At 54.7% G+C, this 23,831-nt stretch overlaps 2 protein-coding genes across 3 annotated transcripts in view; both read right to left on the bottom strand.

Moving 5' to 3' along the window:
* Nucleotides 1–9,517, bottom strand: part of CELSR3 (cadherin EGF LAG seven-pass G-type receptor 3) — a 31,046-nt gene extending 21,529 nt beyond the window's left edge. The window contains 3 exon segments of the mRNA XM_039558904.1: nt 471–1,103; nt 6,684–9,147; nt 9,150–9,517. Coding sequence (XP_039414838.1) covers nt 471–1,103; nt 6,684–9,147; nt 9,150–9,335 — 3,283 coding nt within the window. The 5' untranslated portion in view covers nt 9,336–9,517.
* Nucleotides 9,518–14,099: 4,582 nt separating this feature from the next.
* The window catches only part of NCKIPSD (NCK interacting protein with SH3 domain), a 51,423-nt gene continuing 41,691 nt past the window's right edge, over nt 14,100–23,831 (bottom strand). For both annotated transcript variants that reach the window (XM_039558867.1, XM_039558868.1), the window contains 5 exons: nt 21,303–21,383; nt 19,947–20,075; nt 18,013–18,105; nt 16,332–16,504; nt 14,100–15,769 (listed from right to left, as the gene is read on the bottom strand). In XM_039558867.1, the coding sequence (XP_039414801.1) occupies nt 15,566–15,769; nt 16,332–16,504; nt 18,013–18,105; nt 19,947–20,075; nt 21,303–21,383 (680 nt within the window). In that variant the 3' untranslated portion in view covers nt 14,100–15,565. The remainder of the gene's footprint in view (nt 15,770–16,331; nt 16,505–18,012; nt 18,106–19,946; nt 20,076–21,302; nt 21,384–23,831) is intronic.

Genomic DNA, 23,831 nt, shown 5'->3' with positions numbered 1-23,831 from the left:
CTCCCCTTCTGTTCTGGGTGGGTTGCAGCTTAGCCACTGCACACGGGGCCAGTGTGGCTCCACACCTCTGCCAGACCAGCTGAAGACTGGCACAGGCTGAAACCAGCAGACAGACTCCAATGGTCCCAGAGCCCATCACCCTCCCTAGCATGGGGCACAGCCAAGAAACCTCCTGTGCCCCAGCCTAGCACAGCCGTAGTCCTTCTGCTCTGTGTAAAGGGGAGGGAAATGATGACCAGGGTCCCCAAGAGTCCTCCATGCCAACTCCCTACAAGACAGATTTCTATGGCAACCCCAGCCTTGCACATGCAGCACCATGGAAACACGGAGAGCTGGGAGCAGAGCCGGACCTCTGCGGACACAGAGATGCTCTGACACCCACTGCCCAGCTGGGAAGAGCACCTGCCATGGTGACAGCAAGGCCAAGGGACCCACCCACCTGTCCCCCAGGGCCCCAGCCCAGCACTCACCGCTGAAGTGCTGGCGGCAAACGCAGGTGTATCCCCCCTCCTTGCGGGTGCAGATCCCCCCGTTCAGGCAGGGGTTGGAGTAGCACAGGTTGATCTCCGTTTCGCAGTAGTCCCCGGTGAAGCCCTGGGGACAGCGGCACCGCAGGCCAGCGATGGGGTGGATGGGCCGAAAGAGGGTGGAGTGGGAGGCGATGAAGGGGGCGGAGCTGTCGAACTTGAGGACGGAGATGCACTTCATGTAGTTCTGGCAGGGCTCCCGCAGGCACACGTTGTCGTCGAAGGGCAGCACCTCCAGCATGGAGGCGCCCGTCAGCACCATGCGCTTCATGTACAGCTGCTCCTGCAGCTCCTCTGAGCTGAAGTAGCGCCCGCCCCGCGGCGCCAGGGCCGAGAAACTGACGTTGAGCACCGTACCACCCACGTCTGTGTCGTTCTGGATGTTGAAGATGAAGATGTCCTCCTTGGGCGTCGCAAGCACGGTGGCCACTCCTTCCAGGAAGGTGGACAGCAGTGGGGAGAGGAACCGCTCCTGCCACATGTTCTCCAGCCGCACTGTAATGCTGTTGGCCAGCATGTCCTCTGTGATGATGATCACCCGCAAGACGCACTGAGCTGTCACGCTGTGGATCCCGTCTGTTGGGGGAACAGAAACACACTGCAGGTCTCTGCCTGCTGCTTGGAGGGTCTCCTCCCTCCCACCCCAGGGCAGAGCCCTGCACCCCAGTGTGGCCCCCAACAGGTCTGAGTCCTTGGCTAAGGAAGCTTGGAGCCACAGCCCCAGAGGCTAGCAGGGGGCCACCTGGGATGGAGGGGGAGTGGCCAGTGTGGCTGCACCTTCTCCCTCCCATCAAGCTCTGCACTGAGAGAACTCTCAGGTTTTCTCCTTGTCCTGAATTTTGGCAGCAAACTGAGCTCTCAGGAACAAAGGTGCTCAGGAACAGAAGGAAGTCCCAGCAGGAGGTTTGGTGAACACAGGAGCTGATGCCAGGGCCTGGGGTGTGTTGCTTCCCTGCTGCGCCCTGGCTGCTTCCCCCATGCTGCCTTTTCCTGCGCTCTCTTCCTGCCATTTCCTTCCTCTCTCCTCCAGGCTTTCCCAGGCTTTTGTGCTGGTCTCCCTGCTTCCCCCCTTCTCACCATCTGCTCCGCATCTCCTCTCAGCCCATCTCTGGTTTGTTTAATTCTCTTTAATCTCTATTTTCCTTGGAAACAAACTCCTTCCCTTTGGGATCCCACACCACATGAGCAATTTCCCAGGCAGGAGCAGAGGAGCATGCAGGGACACTCGGAGCATGCCTGCCTGCTCTCTCCCAGGACCTTTGCCAGCAGCAGCAGCACACCCACCGCACATCAGGTGCACTCCCAGCCAGCAGCTCAGGCTGCAGGGGCACAGGCAGCACAGCACAGCCCAAATGGGCAATGGTGCAGCTTCCAGCAGATCTGTGATCATGGGCCCCTGCCTCACCCCACCTACCCAACTCCCAGAGACCCAATGGATTCTGATATCCCAGGATACCCCAGACACCTCTGCTAGCAGCTTTGGCTGGGGCAACCAGCTGGGAAAAGCCTGTCTGCTGACCCCCAGGAGGATGTCTCCTCTCAGTCCCCTCCTTCTGGGCCTCCAGCACAGGCTCCAGCAGGCGGACCCAGACTTCAGCGTGACAAAGCAAGACTGTGCCAACCTTGGTGGCCCCAGAAATGCTCGACGGGGCTCATAAGGAACCTCACTGCTCTTGAAATGAGGCATTCCATCTTCCAGCCCACTGCCAGCACCCCAACGCTGGTGCCCCATGGGCATTAGCGGCACACAGCTGTCGCCTGTTGTTCCCATCTCCCATCCCACATTCACCTGAGAGCCTCAAACCTCCACGCTTCCTCAGAAAACTGGCTCTCCATCATCATACCAAGACAACATTTACATCAGCACATCTCAGCAGTGGCTCCCATGACTAATCCTGGATCCCAAGCCTTGCTGTAACCTCCCCTATGTGCTTCACCTCCTCCAACCCAGTGCAACGAGGCGTGAGGAGCAGCAGGTTTCCTGGCACCCTGTCAGCCCCAGCCCTGATGAGGACCAGGTGTGCAAATGCCAGCCACTCATCCCTCATCCATGCCCCAGCTCCAAGCCTTATTTACAAAACTGCCTTTACTGTTCTTCTCTTCCCATGGCTGCTGCGCTGCAAAGCCTTTTGATTTCCCTCAGCCTTGTTTGAAGTTTGCAGTGCAGGAGGATTTACAAATTGAAACATCTCCCTTTCTTCCACCTCTCTCTTCTACTCTTCAGAAGGTGAAAGCTTTCTGGTGACCCTGCAAATTCCCATGCAAGCAGCAGCCTGTGCGCCGGGACTGGTGCTCTGGAGATAAGGCTGGCTCCAGGCTGGGGGAGCAGCACGCCAGTGCAGTCACCCAGGAGCTAATCTCCCGCAGGAAAGGGGGGTTGCTTCTCTCTGAAGTCAAACTACTCCCACCCCACATGGAAGCAAGATGAGAAAGCACCCTTCCGTGTGACACCCTGCCTGCTCTGGCACAGAGGGCAGCACAAGCAGCAGCAACAAAACAGCCCCATCCAGCACCTGACTGGACATGCCAGGGGATCTGTGCCTGCCTGGGCTCAGGGCAAGGAACTGGCATCATCACCCGCATTCCCCAAGGCACATTCTCTCTGCAAGAGGCTCACAGGGTACTGAGACCACCCAGACCTTGAGAGGCAGGAGTGAGAGGAAAGCCACAAAGCCACACTTGGCATAACATGCTCCCCAAGCCACCATCAGCCTGGCATCCCTCCCTGGGGAACCAACTGGTGAGACAGTACCCCAGGATGCCATCACTTTGCCACCAACTCCCTTCTCAGCACACAGCTGGGTCGTTTCCCAGCTCCCTCTCCTCTCCCTTTGTCCCCTCCTCGCAGCTGGCCTCTCTGGTCAAGACAAGCATGAGCTCAGCATGAGCCCAGCTCCCTCCCCTCTCCTCTCCTGAGCTCATAGCTCACCCAGAAGCAGCCACGAGGCCCTGGGGACAGCTCTCACTCTCCCCAAGGGCTGCTCAGTGCCCAGCAATAGCCAGGCAGGCATCTGCCTGATTTATGGCTGTTATTAGGCCTTGGCTGACACAATGCTGAGTCCTGGGGCAGGCTGGAGGCCAGCAATGCCTCACAAGAGCAAGGACCCTGTGCCTGGGGAAGAAAGTGAGCTGGAGGTTACCTGATGCCTTTGGCATTGCCCAGCCCAGGGCAGGAAAGCCAAGCATCCACTTCCCAGTTCCCCACAGCAATGTGGAGCCAGGCACAGCCCCACAGCCCTCCTCAGTAAGCTCCCCTGTAACACTGTCCCACCTCAGCATCACACCCAAGGCTGTCTCCCCCCCCCAGCTCCGTGCAAAGGGAAGCAGATGGTTAAGAGAATGACCTGCTGCAAATGGGGAAAGAAAAAAAATAAAGCTACCAGAAGAAAGCCCAAAGCTGGCTGGAGGCACTGACCCCCCATGGGAGGTGTTTTAATCACGAATGCTCAGCCTTTCTGATTAAATCCTGTGGCTGGAGAGCTGGTGCCTGGTGAATATTCATGCAGCAGAGTGAAGAGTCCTAGAAACATGGCTACAGGGAATGGAGCAAGGAAAACGGACAAGGGGCTCTAACCCTTGTGCTGGACAGCATTGGACCATTGTGTTTGCAATTCCAAGACCGACAATTACCAGCTTCAAAAGCAACAAAGCTAAAGAAAAGATCTATGTCCTCTTCTGGGTGGCAGCAACAGTGTCCAAGAGAGCAAAAGCCACTATTAAAACTGCAATGGCCACCCCAGAGACAGCAAGGGTGCTGTGGGGACAGACAGGGTGGCTCTCATGCTTGCAGGTGAGGAGCAATAAAACAAGTCCAGACAGAGAAGTCAGGAAAAGAGACAGGTATGGGTACAGTGAACATTCCTCACCACTGCTGAAGGGCTTTGGCAGACCTCTCAACATTTTGATAATACTTTACCAGTTAAGAGATCTTGAAAGTATATCAGGCTCCCATTACCCAGCACAGAGGATGAATGCCATTCTGCAGCTGAGCCTCCCCCCTTGCCACCAAGCCCAGAGAAACCAGTCTGAAATGGTTTAAAGTCAACATGATGTCAGTCTCTTACACTGCCCTGATTTCACAGTGCTGCTGGCCAGGGACACAGCCCTTCCATCCCACTGTCCTGCATCCTCAGCAGCCAAGAGCACATTTTAGCAGCCAGAGGTGTCCACACGCCTATGAGAAGCTGGGGTCAGTTTCCAGGCTATCAGCCCCGCTGGAAAGGCACTGGGTTTGTGATGGCCCAAGTCTTCTGCCTCCTACAAGGGGCTGAGCTAAGAATACACACAGCTCACAAGCAGGCAAAAAGGCTGCTTGCTCTGTGTTTTAGGGGGGATTCAGCCTCCCTCAAATGGACCATAAAGACAGAGAAGCCACTCCCTCCTAGGATGCTGACCCTTGGGGCACCCACATAGGTGCTACTGCTGCCTTCCAGCAGCAGGAAGGTGCTCTGGCACGGCGCAGTGTCCGGGGCAGACAATGCAGCCGGGTCTGAATGTCCTGGCTGCCAGCTCTGCAAACCCACCCTCCCTCTGCACGCAGCGACAGCATGGGGCCGGCAGAGCTGCCAGCTGGGCGGGGGGCTTCCAACAACAAAGACCGAAAAACCAAACTAGACTTCCACCTCCACAGCCAATATCAAAGCCAACAAAAGGCCCGTTTTCCAGTGTCTCACTTCCCTTGCCAGAACGGCTCATCCCCTTCCATCTTCTCCCCTCCTTCGTGAGCACACCTCTCCCATTCTCCCTTCCCGCTGGAAGATGACGACATTCTAATTGCAAGGGCCCCCTTGCCGCGAGGCGGCTCGATACAGGACTTCAGAACGTGATTGTCTCCTGCCTTTGTGCAGGGTTAAGTGTGTGAGGAGGCAGGCCTTGCATAAACACACTGGGCCAGAAGCTGGAAAGGTCAAAACCACCCCCCACCTCCAGCGATGGGCATGTGTGCGCCTGCAGCCGCTCTCGGCCAGCCCTGCGGCTACAATTAGCCCCCACGGAGCCCCAGCCCACTGGCAGGCTGGTGCTGCTCATGCCAGATTGCCTTGAACAGGTATCTTTTTAAAGCCCTCGCTCCATATTTTGAAAGAAATCCTGCTCTCACAGAATAAGCCAGATCGAGAGAGCTAAAAGGGAAGGCAGCTGGTAGCCGATGGTCAGGGGAGCATCACAGTTCAGAGTACGGCTCCCCAGGCACTCCTGGCAATTCAGTCCTTGGCCCCTCCAGAGAAGGCTCTTGCTCTCCCTCCCCCAGAGCCGCTCCACGGTTCAGCGATGGACAGATGCCTCCATTTCAGATCATGCATCCGCCAGCTAAGAAAGGCTGATGGTGAAGGCAAAGCTCAGGCTCTGGGAGCTCCAGGTCCAAAGCCTGCTTGCTCACAGGCAAGCCCCTAGGTCCATCTTTGTCCTGTCCTCAGCTGGGCTAGAGGGGACCCCAACACTCCACAAAGCCACCCCTAGCTACTGCTAACATCTGCATTTGGATACTCCAGCAACACACACTGTGCTCGAGTTCCAGGCACTGTGCTCAGGTTTATCACAGCTGTCCCCTGCAACACTAAGTTGGCTGCAGAAAGGTGGTACCAGACTTTAGAAGCCACCCCACAAAGCGCAGGTGTTGGCAGGTGCCACAGCCAGGATCTAGACTGAGCTGTTTGCTACTGGCAGATGGGTGTTTAAAAGGGCTCCTTCTGCACTGAGCTCAATCCCTCCCTCCCTCCCATGCGGAGCCAGGGAAGCGCTCGGTCCCGGCAGAGAGAAGAGCCACCTGGGCTTGGGAGCAAAGCAGTGTACCAGCTGGCCATCCTGGGAACTGTCTCCTTCCCAGGCCAGCACCCTATGGCACACAACACAGCCTGGTTGGCCACAGCACCTCCAAAGGTGCCTCACTAGCAGCCAGAAGCGATCTCACGGCTCAGTAACGATGCTTTGTTCTTGCAGACCATTTCCAGCCTTTACGGAGCGCTGCTCGGCAGCCTGCCTCCCATGCCACCCTTCACACCACTCCAGTAGTATTCCCCGACTAGAAGGGACTCCCAATCCAGATCTTGTTACCAGTCCCCAACCCAAACCCCGAAGCACAATGGGCTGTCCCAGAGGGACCTCGCAGAGCCCCCCCAAAGGTACTGCACTGAAGGTTTAATGATTTACACTCCCTACCTGTGACAGTCACCAGCATGGAGGCCACAAGCGGACGGTTGTTGTCCAGCTTACGGCTCAGCCTCAGCTCCCCGCTCGATTGATTTACAATCAACAAGTGCAGTTCGTTTCCCCGCTCAAAGGTGTAGAAGAGGCGGTCAGATGCATCTGGGTCATATGCTGGGACCTTCCCTATGACCCCCGAGGGGAAGGTGTTGGACTTATTGGACACGTAGTTATTGAACAGGATTTGGAAGTTCTTCAGAACAGGGCTGTTGTCATTCTGGTCAATGAGTTTAATGTGGACTGTGGCTCTGCTGACAAGAGGGGCAGAGGTGGCCTGCACTACAATCACATACTCAGGTTTTGTCTCATAATCCAAGTCTATCAAGGCTGTGAGCTCCCCAGAAAAGATGTCCATCTGGAATATCTCAGGGATGTTGCCTTCCACAATTTGGTACATGATCTGGGCATTGGGTCCCTCATCCGGGTCGACAGCCGTGATTTGGGCCACCACAGAACCTACGATGCTGTTCTCTTTTACCAAGACCTCAAACTCTTCAGCAGGAAAGACAGGGGCATTGTCGTTCACATCCTGAATGGTAACCTGGATGTGGACAGGAGTTCGCTGAGGAGGGATGCCCCTGTCCACAGCGTAGGCAGTCAGTTCATAGACAGGAACGTTCTCGCGGTCCAGCCTGCGCACAGTGCGAATAATCCCCGAGGTGGGCTCTATGGTGAAGTCTCCATCCCCATCCTCCCCATTCTGGAAGGTGTACTGCACTCGCCCATTGGTGTGAGCATCCCGGTCGGTGGCAGAGATCTGGAGCACGCTGGTGAAGGGAGGTGCATCCTCAGAGATCATGCCCTGGTAATGAGGGCTGACGAACTGTGGGGCATTGTCATTAACATCATTCACCATGATTTCAACATATGTGGTGTCCGCCTTCTGGGGGATCCCATTGTCCTTGGCAGTGATAGCCAATGTATACGTGACCTGGTCCTCATAGTCCAGTTCTGCCTGGAGAGTGATGGCCCCAGAGTCTGGATCAATACGAAACTGAGGGACGTTGTCTTCCAAGTAGTATGTGATGCGGGCATTTTCCCCCACGTCATCGTCCGTGGCACTGATCACCACCACGGTGCTGCCCACAGGCCGGTCCTCATTGATGCTCACAGAGTAGTGGGCACTCTGGAACACAGGCCGGTGCGTGTTGGCATCGGTGATGTTGATGTGAACGTGGCAGTTGTCACGCAGGGTGCGATCAGAGGCTGTCACAGTGAGCACGTAGCGCCTCTCCTGCTTGTAGTCCAGCGGCAGAGACAGAGTGATGAGCCCCAGCCCACCTTGCGTGCTGATGGAGAAGCGGTTCCGTGTGTTGCCTCCTGTGATCTGGTAGGTGATGGCACTGTTAATATCCCGGTCGATTGCCGTGACGCTGAGGACGCTGGTCCCCACAGCTGCATCCTCGTTCAGGCGTATGAAGTATTCCTTCTGGGTGAACTCAGGGCGGTTGTCATTCACATCCATGACAGTAATGGTGACGCTGGCTGAGGCAGATAAAGATGGAGAACCATGGTCACGAGCCTCTACCCCAAAAAAATAGTGCTCGACCGATTCCCGGTCCAGGGGTCCACTGACCGTGATCCATCCAGTGGCACTGTTCACCACAAAGGGTGTGTCAGCCGAGACCCCTGTCAGTTTGTACTCCAGGCGCGAGTTCTCGCCATAGTCTGCATCCACGGCCTGGATGTGGATGACAGAGTGGCCAAGGGGAGCATTCTCCAGGACGGAGATTTGAAAAGGGGTACTGACAAAAATGGGGGCATGGTCATTGATGTCCACCACCTGGATGCTCACCATGCCAGTGTTGTTAGAAAGAGGAGGACGCCCCGCATCCTGAGCCCGGATCCTCAGGGTGTACTCCCTCTCCACCTCAAAATCCAGTGGGGCCACCACCTGTATTTCCCCAGTTACACTGTCGATGGAGAACTGGCCCCGACTGTTCCCACTGATGATGTTGTAGTGCACCAGCGCGTTGTTGTCCTTGTCCAGATCCGTGGCGGTGACGCGCAGGATCTCGGTGTGGGGCCGTATGTCCTCCCTCACTTGGACAATGTAACGCTTCTCGCTGAACTGAGGGATGTTGTCATTCTCATCAAGGACTGTGATGTAGACCTTGACGGTGGCAGAGCGGGGTCCCGGCTCCCTGCCCTGGTCATTGGCTTCCACCACCAGGGAATACTTCTCCATCTTCTCCCTGTCCACCGGCCCGCTGGTGGTGATGAGGCCGGAGCGGGGATCGATCTCAAAGACGTCGTAGGCAGCCCGTTCATTGACAAAGCGGTAGCGGATGTTGGCATTGGGCGGGGAGTCAACATCGGTGGCCCGTAGCTGCAGAATGGGGTATCCCTCCTCCACGTTCTCCCGGATGGTCTCCCGGTACTCGCCCTGCTCGAAGACGGGGGTCGTGGCATCGTTTGCGCGTCAGCAACAGTGATGGCCACCATGGTGGTGGCAGAGAGCCGGGGTGCCCCGTGGTCAGTGGCCGTCACTCGGAAGTAGTGCAGGTCCATGCTCTCCCGGTCCAGGGGCTGGGTGGTGGAGATGAGCCCGGCCCGCGGGTCGATGCTGAAGAGATCCCGCGAGCGGCTGTTCATCAGCGCGTCCATGGAGTACACCAGCCGCCCCGCCTCGCCCCCGTCGGGGGTCCTGGCCGCCACCGCCACCACCGCCGTCCCCGCCGGCTGGTTCTCCGCCACCTCCGCCTGGTAGTTGTACTGGGGGAACAGCGGGTGGCGGTTCGGGGCTGCGCGCCGGCCCCGCCGCCCCGGGCCGGCGCCGGGACAAGGGCAGCGGGGCGCGGCGGGGCGGCGCGGGGCGGGCAGCCGCGGCGGGGACCGGCGGCGCGGCGCGGGGGCAGCCCCGGGGGCACGGGCCGCCGCCCGGCACGGCACGGCGGCGGGACAGCCCCGGCGGGCCGGCGGCCCCCAACCCGGCGGCGGCGCGGTGGCCCCCAGCCCGGGGGGAACAAAGGGCAGCAGCAGGAGCGGCAGCAGCACCAGCAGGAGCGGCGGCGGCGGCCCCCGGTGGCGGCGGCAGCAGCAGCGGCTCGGGGCGGCCACCGGCTCCTCCGCCGCCGCCATGGTGCCTCGGCGGCCGCCCGGCCCGGCCCGGGCGCACGGCGGTGGGCTCGGCGCCGCCCCCGTAGCGCCGGCGATGGCCGCCCCCCGCCCCACCGCCCCGCGCCGCCGCCGCCGCTGCTGCCGGGGGTGGCGGCGGCCTCCTCCCGCAGCCCCAACATGGCTCCTCGCCGCCCCGCCCCGCCGCGCCCCCGCCCGCCCCCGCGCCGCCATCTTGAAGCGCGGCCGGGCGGGCTGTGGCGGCTGCTCCCGCGCCTCGCGGGGCTCGGGCGCCGTGGCGGGACACGGCGTCCCCGGGCCGGCCGCGAGTGAGCCACGGCCGGGTCTGTGCGAGGGGCTGCACCGGCCGGCACCGGGCGAGGGGCTCCCGGAGGCCTTCCCTTGCCAAAAGCGCAGGGGCCCGGGACCAACCGTTGCACACAGCACGCACCTGCGGGCAGCCCCCCGACCCGCTGCTGCGGCACTGCCAGCGGCCGCACGGCCGGGCCGTGCCCCGTGTCCGAGGAGAGCCCGCGGGGACAGCTGCCCTGCTGCGGCACCAAGGGCGAGACAGGAAGGTGCCAGCGGTTAGGCAGGAGGCACTGCCGTGCCTGGCAGCCCCGCGGGTCTCTTCCACCCGCACATGTCCATCTGGAAGCGGCACCGCGTTGGGCATCGGCAGGGATGGATTTTACCGTGTGCATGAAGACAGTCTTCCTATGTCCCGCTCTTCCAGGCGGTGCAAGTGGGGTCATATCCCCTGCCAGCCGGCTCCCCCACCCATGGGCACACAAGCGCATGGCACAGATTTAGCTATCCCACTCTCCTTCCCTGACACAGACCCCAGCTGCCACCACATACCAGGTGTGGCATCATCACCAGAGGGTAAAGCTGCAGATTTTGCTTCCGGCATCCCTGATGCAAAAAAAACCCCTACGAATCCTACATCTTTTCCAAGGAAAATTCAGTTTGAGGCCCTTGTATTATGGTGATTCATTAATGCATCAGCCTCATAATTTAGTTGTTGGTATGATTCAATCAACTAATATCTCATCCTAATCCACGGGAACTCATAACAGGCTTAGGAATAACAGGGTTTAGGTCTTCATTAGTGTTTCACATGCCACAGCAGGGGGACGTCCTTGGCCATGTCCTGCTGAAGGAGAGGGTACACTGGGGCAAATGCTAGGGAGTAAAGAGCCATGTCAGGGAGGAAAACAGCAAATCTGGGAGATGGGGGCAGTTTAGGAAGGGGTAGGGAAGGACAAGGCACACATGGGACACACAGTGCCTCCATGCACATCCGAACTCCAAAGGGGCTGCAAGAGCCCCCTGTGCTGCTGTGCTGGATGGGCTGTGGTTCAGGGCGCACAGGCTGGAGACTAAGAGGACCCCCATATCCACACCACAGCCAGGCTAGACATCGCTGGCAGCCCTTGTGTAGGCCCTACATAGCTCCCAAAACAAACTCACAAATTAATAGTGGGATGGATTCACACTGAAGATGGAGCTCCACTCCCAGCACTGCAGGAGCCATGCTCTCTCTCCAACACACTCCCACCCCACAGGAAACAGCACGAGGCTGGGCGAGGTCCCGCTGTCCCTTTGCAGAAATCCAAGTGGCTGCTTGGGAGCTGCACACTGCTTTGGCCAGCACAGGCCATCTGTACAGCAAGAAGGACTCACAGGAGATGCACTGGCCCCAGGGCACAGCGGGTCTGGGGACCTCAAGGAGGTCCAGCTGCCACTGTCCTGGTGGTGCCCTCTGCTCCAGCTGTGGCTGTGGAATCCTACACGCTGCTGCTGCCACAGTGCTGAATCCTGATGCCACCAGTGCTTTGCTTCTCTGCTCCATGTTCTGGTACTCTACCACCAGCTCTCACCCAGCTTTGGTTCCACCAATGGTGACAGATAGTCCCCTAGCAATTATTGTTAGTGTAAATGAGGGGCTGGGAAGAGTACATGCTGCCCACTGATCAGGGGTTTGATAGCAAGCAGGCTCCCATTCCTAGGGTGGAAACTGAGGAAAAACAACATGGGGTCTGCAGCACGCCCAGTATGTCCCCAAACCACTGGCTAGCCTCATGCAGGGCTGGTGATTCCCTCCCATCACCCCTGCAGAAGCCAAGGCCTGGCCATCACCGGGGAAGCCACAGGGTGGGCAGAGCAGGCAGGGCTTTGTCCTTGCCCTGTTGCCTGTGCCGAGCACGTTTTAGGACCGCAATGGGAAATATGAGGCAGGCCCTAAAGTGGTGGCCAGTGCAGCTCCGCATGTGCCAGAGAGAAGTTCCCCTGGTGCTTACACAATGCTCAGGGCTGACACCCAGCGAGTGTGGATGTCTAAGCCCCTGGAGAAGCCAACATGTTAATTTATGAACTCCACAGGATGGGTAATCTGCTGTGATTAACTCCTCAACCACCACATAGCGCCTCTGGCTTGGGTGGTCCTGCACCAGCACTGAGAGGGCTGTAGCCATACCAGCCCTTGGCATGCTGTGCTCTTGGGGGATTTACCTTCTCCCCTCCAGACCCTTAAGCATCCACTTGAGCCCTCCCAGTGCTGTTAGGATAATGCCAGAGCAGCCCTGGCTCTGCACACAGCTCACCCTAGAAACCTCATTTATCATAGGGCAGCTCATCACCCATGTGCAACAGGAACATGCTAGCTGGATCATACATCACACCTCCTCAAACTGGGGATGTGCCATCAGGAAACCAAATCAGGAGAGAGGCAACACTTTTTAAAAGTAATGAAGGCTTTCAAGTTTATTTGTTCTAATTACCCAGCTGACAGCTCAGGGGAGGAGGAGGAAAGTATCAGGGTATTACTGCCACAAAATAGTTGTAATTGAATCATTCCAGACAATAAAGCAGAAGCGCAGGTCACAGGCATTGCATCACTCCCCCCCACACCAACCCCCCAACACCCCTCACTGTTGCACTACAATAAAAACACCAATACGAGCAGACACTGCTCTAATTGTGGCCTATTACAGCAAACAATCTCGAGTGTCTCACCTACACGGAGAGCAGGACCCGCTGAGCAGGCTGGGGGCAGCGAGTTTACACGCTGCAGTTTGATTCCCTGTGATGTGTGAAGGCCTTTCCTGGGCAGCAGCTGCATCTCTCCCCCTGGACCCCACAGCCAGCTGCCCCCCAGCTCTCCCAGCCCTGGCTGCGGGTGGTGGGGCAGAGGGTGTTATGCTACTCTGCAGCTGGGCCGGGGTGAGCAACCCCATGGACAGCAGTGGCTTGGAGATACCAATGGAAGCCACCAGCTCTGCAGTCTGGGCTCGTGGCAAGCAGAGCCACAGGTCCTGCTACTGCTGGGTTTGCCTGGCACAGCAAAGCCTGTGCTGCGTCACTGAGGGCAAGTGCCAGATGAACATCCCACCACAGCAGCAGGTCATGAGCCAACAACAAACCCCAGCAGCACTCAGAAGCAAGCCAAGGTTGGCTCACAGGTACATGCAACCATGTGCTGCACAGAGCAATGGGGCACAGGAGAGCCACCATGGGGGACACACCAGTGAGCACTGGCAGCCCTTATGTGTCATGGTTGCCCCCAGGTGTGCAAATTGCACTTCAAGGCCACACACCTGGGGACTTTGGAGACAGGCCAGAGGCAGGAGCAAGGGCAGCCCTGGTCCCAATTCTGCAGGCAGCTGTGTTTGATGCTATCCCTATGTTTGGAGTGGCACAGCCTGCACCTGGCATTTACATCCCTGCCCTGGCAGGGCTGTGCCCGTGGCCGGGCTGGCTCCCTTGGCACAGAGCCAAGAGCAGAGACCAGCTTCCTGCTGCCAACACAGTGCTCTGCCCAGTGCCTGCTGTCCTCCCACCATAGAACCCCTGCCATCCCAGGCACCTCAGAGCTGCAGGCGCAGGCTGAGGTTTGGGAGCACCGATCCGCAGCCAAGGCGCGATTCATTACACTCGCTACAGACCATTAAACCCGTCCTGCGCGGGCTCGCTGCCTTGGCAGCCGGGAGCCAGCTGAGGCTGCGCACACCTTGCGGGGAGCCAGCCGTGAGTCCAGCTCTGCCAAACCCTGAATGTGCAGCAGCGATGCTGGGCAGGCCCCAGGAATGATGGCTGTGGCCCTAGCAAGGGCTGCTGCCCTCCACCCTTCCTTGTCAGCCAGCAACATGGTAGAAGAAAACAAGGCCAGAAGCTGTGAGGGAAAATTACTGCATTACCCCCATTTGGAGATCAGCACCCACTGCTTTGCCTCCATGGGCAGCAGGCACCCAACCACGCCTGCTTTGGTGCCCCCATGACAGGATTGGGCAGGCAGGGCTACACTCACAGAAGTCCAGTTTAAGACATTTTTATTCTTCTGCAGGTTACACTTAGTGTTTAAGAAAATACAGGATCCCTTTTGACATTCATACATTTTTACAGGGAAAAAATAGGTTTTTCTACTAGGGTGGTTATTAAGCTTGGGCATTCCCAGGCTGACTTCCTTGCCCCCCTTGGCTGCCAGGCCAACCCTCCATTCTCAAGCATCACTGCCCCAGTGGCCAGTCCAGGCCTGCAGAGCTTGTGCCATCCCCTCAAGCTAACAAAAAAAAAAAAAAAAAAAAAAGTAAAGTAAATACAGTGCCCAGTATTTCCAGTTTCACTTTCCAACAGCTCCTACACTGGCTACTGCAAAGGAAGACCTGGGGACAGGGAGTGACCACACTGCGCACACAAATATCTAAGAGACCCACGTTAGTGTGTGTGACTATCTGGACCAGGGAAGCAGGTTAATCCCGTTTGCTAGAAACCTAGAGGAAATATAAATAAGGGTTCCCCACACTTAGCATAGTCACAAACAGCTACTGGACACCAGGCTCACGCTGCCTCTGAGCACTGCCACAGGGACAGGGAGGGCAGCGAGGCAGAGCTACTATGAAGCTCAAGGCAAGAAATGCACACGCTGCACGAACAGAGCGTGCCTGCCCAGAGGCAGCCCCTCTGCTCAGGGCAATGCTGCAACAGAGGTGGCAAGCGGCAGCTTCACTTGGCAGGACACGTCTTTGTGCTGTGTCCGGCCAAGGGCTTCCTAAGGGCAGTGTCACCCATGTGGCTGTTACTTCTAGGCTGCCACAGTGTGCAAGAAATTCAGATTTAAACATCACTATAGAAAGCAGATTGAAAAGCAGCTGCTGGGGTAAGGCCTCCATGACCCAAGGTGGGCTGCTGCCCAGAGGCAAAGCTGAGGGCCAGGAGGGAGTGAAAGGCTCACTAGACGAGGCGTTAGACAGCGAGCAGCTACTTTCCCTTGGCAGGGCTGCAGCACATTGGCACTAGCAGCAGGAAACAAAACAGATGTTACAAAAGCTTCTTCCAAGCACCAGCGGACTCCACTTGGTCACTGCAGGGAGAGAGACGCACATGGAAAAGAAGTGATACTCTAAGGCAAAGGCCTTTCTCTTCAGGACCTCGGGACACCAGTGCAAGCTAAACATCCCCCCATGCTGGCTACTAAGCCCCCACAAGCTTTCTGCCCTTCCCACTAACACCAGCTGCCCAAATAGCTCCTGCTGAGTCTTGCAGGCAAACCACGCGCCAGCGCCCACCCTACTCTGCCTGCCCCGGCACCAGGCCCCAGGGGCACCCCATGCCCTCTCTGCTGCTGGCACTTCCAAAGGGCCGGTGAACGCTGTCCCAACCTTAGGCCTCGCACAGAGGGATATAAGGTATGAGCTGTACTGGAAGGGAATGGGGAGAAAGTGTCAACAAAAGACATAGTCGATCCAAGTGGTTCAAACTCCAGTCCAAGCTGAGGAGCATTAGCTGGTACCAGAAGAGATTTCTGGGAACTCCTTGTAAATCTCCAAGATGATCAGTTTGTCCATCTGGCACTGCTGGTCCTCCTCCTCCTCGCCCAGGATGCGCTGCAGGATGCCCTGCAGGTCGGCGAGGCGGTGCTGGTGCTGCAGATAGGGTGTGGAGCGGATGATGGCGTGCATCAGAGACAGATACTCCATCCTCAGCTGCCAAGTGGGAGGGGAGACAAACCACAGAGCACCGTCAAAGATTTGAAGTGAGATAAACAAGTATGCCAGCCTCCATTACAGCATGAGCACAGGAACAGCTGCTGCTGCACCATCAACCAGAGCACAACTCCAGAGGCACCTGCTTTTCCTTAAGTATCATTAGTAACTATGGAAAACTCTGCTTTTCCCACAGCAACAGAGTGCTGCTCCTCCCCTTCCCTCAAACACGTGTACATCCCCTGCCTCTTGCAACACCAAGCGAGAGAGTCCTCCTACTACTACTACTCACAGAGGGTCTCTCTTCCCAAAGGTCCATGGTCAGAAGGGTGCAAACCACCAGAAGCCTGGCAGATCTTTCTTCAAATATGCTGGTGTGCCAGGCAGGATAAATCCTCCCTTTCTCCTCAGCTCCCAAGGTTGATTTAAGCACCCAGAAATGTTGTGCCCACCCCAGAACTCCACTCTTGCCTGCACCAGCAGGCCCCATGGGGGCCAGGAAAAACACCATTGCTTTGGGACTGTGCTCCCTTCCCCAGTGCCCATGGGTTACTGTGAGCACCTTGTCTCCAGGGGAGAGATCAGCAATCTGCCGCACCAGGATGTCTATCAGGACCATCATGTCCGTGTGATAGAAGATGCTGGCTGTATCCTTGCTGGCAAAGATGTCCTGCAGAAACTTCAGCACTGAGTGTGGTGGCTGAGGCTGATGCTTGAAGATGCAAACTGGATCATCTGGGGGAGGTAGAGAGAAGAGACTGTGCTGAGCCACTGTTCCATCTTCCGTGCACTTCCCTTCATTAGACCCTCTGGCTCTGGAGAGGAGGCTGCCCTGCCCTCGGCCAGCCACTCCCTGCCCATGGATAACTTTTGTGCCCAAAGACCTCAGTGCCTTGCACAAAGGTGTGTAATCAGGATGGCAGCTCTGCAGGCTACCAAGATGAGACCAAACTTGTTATGATTAGCCTTAATCACTGTTTATAGTTCACCTACCATGCCAGGTGAAAGCTCATTAGCACATCGCCTCTAAGTATCTCCCGTTTTTGCTCAACAGCCACCACTCATTTTCTCCCTGGTTTATTAAGAGGGGTCCAATAACCCCTCTGAAAAGCCCATCAGAGCCTGTACCAGAAACAAGCTTTCACCAGAGACCAGGCTAGTACTATCCCAGAAGCAAGAAAAGAAACACTTCCAAGTTTAAATGAGCCACCGCATCCTGTTCTCTTGCAAAACATCCCTGCAGACTCCAAGAGGGGCTCTGGGCCATGGCAGCTCCCTCAGCAGTTGTCAGGAAGGCGGGCAAAAGAGAAGCATCTTCATTAGGTTGTGGCCCCCCTCTTTCTTCTCCCAGCTCCTCACTGAAAAGTGATCCCTGCAGGGAATCTGGCAGGGAAAGGACTAAACAAAGGCTTTGGGAGGAGGCCAGACAGAAGAGCATTGAGGTGCCTACTGCCCTCAAGCTGATATAGTGTGGAGACAGTGATTTGCAGCCCCAAAGAGAACTAAAGCCAGAGTAAGATGAGCTGCAAGCATCACAGGATGGGTTATTTCCAGCAACTCAACAAAATGAGTTCTCTCAGGCAGCAAAGCCCCTGTGCTCCAGAAGGTATTAGAAAGCACAATAGCGGCCTGCAGCACGGGCTGAAAGACCTGGCACCGCTCTTCCTGTGGAGATCTCCAGCGTTCCAGAAATCTGCTCTGCAACAGCTCCACGAGTGCACTGGATTTCACTCCATGCCTGGAGCAGACACAAGGCTAACCCTCTGCTGGCAATTCAGAAATGGAAAGTTCCACTCTCAGCAGCATTTCAGAAGACAAAAGCTCCCTCTGCATCTGTCCCCCTCTGGGCAGAGGTTTGTGTGCCAGCACACATCGAGTCCTCTGCCTGTCCAAGGACAGAAGTGGCCCAGGACCAGCTTTCCTCCCAGACAAGAGCTTGCCACGGCAGCTGGTCCTTGCTCTGAGACAGAGCTGATCTGACCCAGAAGTATATGGAAATGGCAGCCACTCCTCTCTCCCTAGATGCCATCAGCCATCACCTCATTCCTTGTGCAGCTCCATCCTCAGCAATGCAGACTGTCACTCTCACAAACTCACCAGGAAGCAGCACGTCTTGCCTGAGCTGACCGCTCCTCAGCTACCTGCATCCCCGACATCCTACCCCCTAATGAGCATGGGGCTTGTCTCCCCAAGCATCTCTGTGCAACCCCTGCCAGGCACGTAACAGTGCCACACACACTCACCTCCTCTGTTCAGCAGCAGCAGCAGCTTCTCTGTGAAAGTCTTGACATTGGAGTGCTTGCTTATTGTAGTCATGATCACACTGTGTTCTGGAACTAAGGAAGAAACCTGTTCAGCATCTCCCTTTGTCTCCTGAAGACCATGGTGATAAAAACACATAATGGGTGGCTCCTATTTCACATCAGTGCTCTGGGAAGCTTTGGGGAACCACAGTCTATCAGGGCTACGAAAAGCTTCAGGCCCACAGAGTGAGTGGGCAGGGGGAAGGAAGGTGAAATAAATCTGGAAACAGCACATGAAACACTGGGGATTTGGTGCTTTCTCCGTATACCTGATTCATGTGTGGGTTCCCACCTTGCCAGCCAAACGCTGGGAAATAGCTTGCAAAGGCTTTATGTTGTCAAACATTACCTCTGCTCACAGCCCTCTGCAGCCAAGGGCTCCGTTCTTTGGTACCTTCTAACTTCCTATCAGCAGTGCCCTTCTGGAACTTAGAGTCTTGCAAGCTCTCTTAAGAGGAGTCCCAGGAGCATCCCAGAAGAGAAAAGTTTTTCTCAGCACTAAACACTGTGCTCTGCAAGGGTACAGGCTGAAGACTTCTTCTAGGAACTGGCCCCTTGCCTGCTCTGGGGGTGATTTGCTGTAAAATACACTTACCCTAGCAGAGCTTATGTGCGTGCGTGAGCGTGCACACTCAATCACATGCACAGCACAGTGTGGCTACCTCTGTGGCCTGTAGTATTTCACAGGCTGAAAAATGTCTCGGAATCCTGAATGCTATCAATATAATATGCATTTAGGAGAGTTTTTGAACTAATGCTGCATCACCAAACTGCATGACAGATGAATCTTTCAGACAGAGGAATAAAAAATTCAATCCACTAATAAGCAACGTGAACATCATTTACCATGTTCTTAGCATCAGAGAACAAGTCACTGCTCTTGGCTATGCCCCAGGTGGGCAATAATCCCCAGAAACACACTGCCTGTCATGCACTACTGCCTAATTACTGCAGCCAGCAAGGATATGGGCAAGTGCGGGAAGGGGTAGTGAATGAAAGCAGCTGAGATATACTTAATCAGTCTCTGTGCAATCAACTTTCACATGGAATTAGAAACTTTTGCATAAATTTCAATGAAGCGCAACCCAAAATAACAGGTAAATAACTGGACATATCGTTGCTGCTTTATCCTCCCCTCTCTCCAAAAAGTCAAGGATGAAGTCATGAAGCAGATGAAGGGAAACTAATTAACTGAAGACAACTGGAGCAACAGGAGACTGGGTTAAGGAGTGGCTTCTCTTAGCAGGACCTGGAACTATGCTCCAATCTTCCAACAGGCTTCAAAATGTGCAGGCAGAGGGAGGGAAGATGCCCTTCCCTAGGGACCTGATGTGCTGTCTGTCCTCATGGAGCTCAGCAGGGCAGGGAGGACAGAGAACAATGCAAACAGGGGAGAGCACAGCTCAGGCCAATGCTGAAGGGCCTGACCCCAACAACTTGGCACTGGGTGAACTTCAGGCAGTGTGGACAGGGAAGCAGAAGCTTTGCCAAGACCTGCAGAAGGCAGAGGACTTTTCTTCTGAACTGGCATCAAGAAATGCCCACTGAAGCATCTTCTCTCCCAAATCACCTGTGCCTATAAACTAACCCCACTCATGCTCTGCAAGTACAGCCCAACAACTGCTTTGATCAGGCACTCTGGAAGTCCAGTGACAAATCCACTGGGTTGCCAGAGCTGCTGGGCAGGGGCTCTCAGACCATTTTTTCCTCTAGGGTTTTGCACCATATTTAAACACAGCGTAGTGCCAGAGACTAAGGGAGCTGGTTGGTGGTTATAGCACCATCAAGACCCAGCAAGATTCTCCCTCCCCATTTTTCACACCCTCACTCCAGACCACTGAAATCCTGCCAAGGCAGAGCAGCACCAGTTTAACCTGGAATGTGGAGATTGAAGGCCAGAAGGACGTTGACAAATAAGTCAGGCAGCTGGTCAGTGGTGTCCGAGGGCAGCCCGTCCTCAATCACATCCAGCAGGAACTGCACAAACTGAGAGTTGAGATGTTCTGCACAAGGAGAAAGGGGCATTTACAGCACAGTGAAAACAAACCAAGCCAACAAGGGACCATCCAAGCCACTTCTCTGTGCTTTTATGCTTAAAAACCATTAGTTGAGTGCTAGTGTCAGTCTCCAGGGAATGAAGGGCTCTTCAAGTGGACTAGACAGACCACTGAAGCTTCTTTGTGTGAGACACAGTGCAGGGGAATGCTGAAATTTGGTCCCCCAACTGGCAATTTTTTTTGAGTAAACAAGACACCAAATCCTGCTGTAGCTTTTTGCAGAGCCACTGCCACCAGTGAGGGCTTCAAGTCAGGAAGAGATTGGTATTCTTGACCACTGGTTTAGTTAATCTCTTTAAAAAAAAAGCCCTAATAATCTAGATCATTAGTAATAACCAAGTTTTCAATTTAGCTATTAGGAAAGCTCAGGAGCTCAGGCAAATAAGTCCACCTGCAGGAAATAACTGCCAGGGTTACACAAGGAGAGAAAAACAGGAGGTGTAGAGGCTCATTCCAGTCTCTACTGCACCAGTTTAAATCTTGTACAGGTTTACCCAGTGTTAAGGTAATGCTGCTGACAAGATACTTATAAAAATCTCTACTGCATTTCCAGGAAAATTAAGCCCAGAACTTCCCAAATACAACACAGCCTTGGGAAGAAGCAGGCAGGGCTTTCTGGCTGAAATGAAAGGACAGAGGATAAAACAGGGAGAATATTTGCACTTCATTATTGACCGTGATACCCTTAATCATCTCCATTTTCCCTAAGAGCCTGAACTACACAGGGCTGCACTATCCTGCTAGAAGGGAGACCAGAAAGAGGCCACATGATGCAGCTGACAGCCTTAGTGGGCGTTTGTGCAGGGATCTGGGATCTCAGCCTCATCAGCAGACAGTCTCCAAAGCAAGTAAGAGGTGTGTGCTTTCACACAGGCCAGAGGTAAAACAAAATGCCACTTAGTCACAGGGATGGGCAAATCCATGTTGCCTGCAGCGTGGCATTCAGTCCTCCACTGCTCTAACCCAGATTTGTGCTGCTCCTTGGAACTCTGGCATCTCAGCCCAGTGCTTCAGCTGCCAGGCTCTATTGATAAACAACAGACCCTACTCTTGCTGGGCCTTCCACTGAGCTGTCCCCCACCTTGACCATCAGGAAAGGTCCCTTCCCTGTGTCTGCCAGCATGCCCCAGACATCCCACCAGCAGCTCTGCCATGAGCACAACCCACTCTTACCATAGTGGTGATATGGCAGGGGCTCCCCCATGGAGAACATCATGGCCAGCACCAGTGCAGAGTAACACATCTTTTGATGATCTGCAAGACAAAGGTCCTGTCATTAGTTCTTCTGAGGATGTGAAACCTTCCCCCGGCTGCAGCTGTCAAGTCACACATTTAATGCAGGCATTTAACACTGATTAGCCTGCTCCTCATTCCTGTATTGACTGAGCTGTAAGGGTGTTTTTCCCCATTTTAGCACACCACACGCCTTCTGTGCCGTGTGTTTCCAAAGCAATTTAAAAATAATCATAACAAGAGTCCTCTATGTTTTACCCCTCTACTTCAGAGGATCTGGGCAAACTTGATCTGAATAATTAAAAACCTCCCCTGCACAGTCCCAGGACACATCCCATAGTTATGTAATTACTGAACCCAGAAAAAGCATCCATCTGGCCAGCTCAAAATACTGCCTGTTCCAACCAACACCACCCCCAGACAGCCATGCTGCTTGTTACCATCTCTGCACTGCTCTACTTTTGCTACCTCAGCTCTGCCTGAAGGTATAAAAGGTCCCTGGGGAGACCAGATCACTGCTCAGGCTGTGCATCTGCCCACCTCCCAGGCCACGTCTCCAGCACTGATACATCCCAGAGCCTGCTAGTCCAACACAATTTTTGCTGGCAGCAGTTTTATGAGAATGCTCCAAAGGACCCCTGCCAGTGTCTTTCCTGAATTTTAATTAATGGATATCTCTCAATAGATATTTGCAGAACAAAAAAAAGTCATGGAATAGGATCTGTGCCCTCATCAAATGTAGCCTCTGTCCAGTTCAGCAAGTCTGAAGACAATAGGAAAATGAGTATTATTATATATAGGTTACCACACATACTGGCTAAATAAAGTTTGGCTACATCTTCCAGAAAGAGCCCTGGGGCACAAGGAAACTGAAGGTGTATTTATGAAAAACTGACCAAAACTACTTTTCATTACAGGAGAAAACGGCCCCTTCAATCTATGATGCTTTTCCTGGCCATACTGCTGCCCTGCACAATACACACCAGTTCCATGGCCCCCTCCAAACCCTTTAAGGTATTTCACTTCTTTGTGCACAAATCAGCCCCTCTCTAAGCACCTGCACCCTGCAGTTTGGCTCTGACTGCAAGGGCTGATGCCTTCACTGTCACCACCTACTCCTGGACTTGGCCAAAGGACTTGGGACATTTGACAGCTCTCGGGTTTACTGTCAACAGGGGGAACAAAATGCTACTAAATCATTCCAGCCCCTTGCCCCCTGGAAAGTCAGCTCTGTCAGCAAAGCCTCTCTACTCAAAGCACACACGGATTCTGTCAGAGCTCCACACGAGGCCTTGGTTTTCAATCAGCAAGTACTTTGAGTAAAAATAGATAATTTGCAGCTTAACCAGATACTACAGCATTAACAAGAGTTTGTAGACCATGTGACAGCAAAGGAAGGCTGAAAACTGCTGTTTACTCTCTGTAAACAGAGAGGGAGGATATTTAATGACTTAAATATAATTCATACTTATATAAGAAGTTCTCAGCTATAAGGTGACAGTGATGCCAAAGCACACGGCAGCAAAAAAGGGGATCTGACAAACTGTTCACCACATGGTTTCTTCATTCTTTCCTCCATGGCTCCCAATGGGAGTTGGGTCTTGGAGGCAGGATACTGCAGGAGGTAGACACAGGGAGCTGCTGTTCTCATGTTCCTAGAAAGGCCTTCATCAACAAAACATTTTCTCTCATCACATCAGGAGCAATAAAATAAAGTGAGAGCCAGAAGCCAGTGATTAACATGGTTGTAGCAAATATGGAAGAACAGACTAGAGATGGGAGGGAAGAGAGTAGTTTTACACCTCCTTGGTCCTTCTGCCATTAACTGATGTCCCTTCATCCTGGTTGACAGCAGTCTATGTGATTAGGAGGCAAACCTTGTTGTATTTCCCTAAAGACAACAAATCAAAGGATGCTGAAACCAGCCAGAAACCCGAACTTGGGGCAAATCCAGATTAACCCAGGACACTCACTCTGCACAGGCTCTACAAGTTTTTGGGAGTGTCCCAGATGCAGCAGGGCAAGACTCCAAGACTCACCATGCTGAAGAACAGAGTAACTGTCAGTCAAAACACAGCTTTTTTTGCTTTACCTTACAGAGCAGCACCAGTGGCTGTAAGAAATTAAATAGTATCAATGCAGCTCTCTTGAAGCAGAGGGACTGCTGATGACAGACTGATAAGCATCACTGAAGCAGCCATGACAGGCAGGAGAGATGCAGCTGTTTGCTCACCAGCCTGTGTTGCTGAAGCCTACTGAGATAGTGGTGCGAAACTGCTATCATGTATGAAAAGCATTTCTCTGAGGCCTTTGAAGGCCTTGCTTCCACCTTCTAGACACGGCAGTGTGAAATGTGGGCACTGGGAGCAGGCACAATTGTCTAGGACTGAAGGGAGAAGAGCCTGACAGCTGGCTTGCATGTACACTGTGCTGCAACAAGGGAGAAAGTCATGATTATAGACTGGATTA

The sequence above is a fragment of the Corvus cornix genome, chromosome 12 (assembly GCF_000738735.6).
Source record: "Corvus cornix cornix isolate S_Up_H32 chromosome 12, ASM73873v5, whole genome shotgun sequence".
Taxonomy (NCBI): Eukaryota; Metazoa; Chordata; class Aves; order Passeriformes; family Corvidae; genus Corvus; species Corvus cornix.
This window is presented reverse-complemented; position numbering and strand designations above follow the sequence as displayed.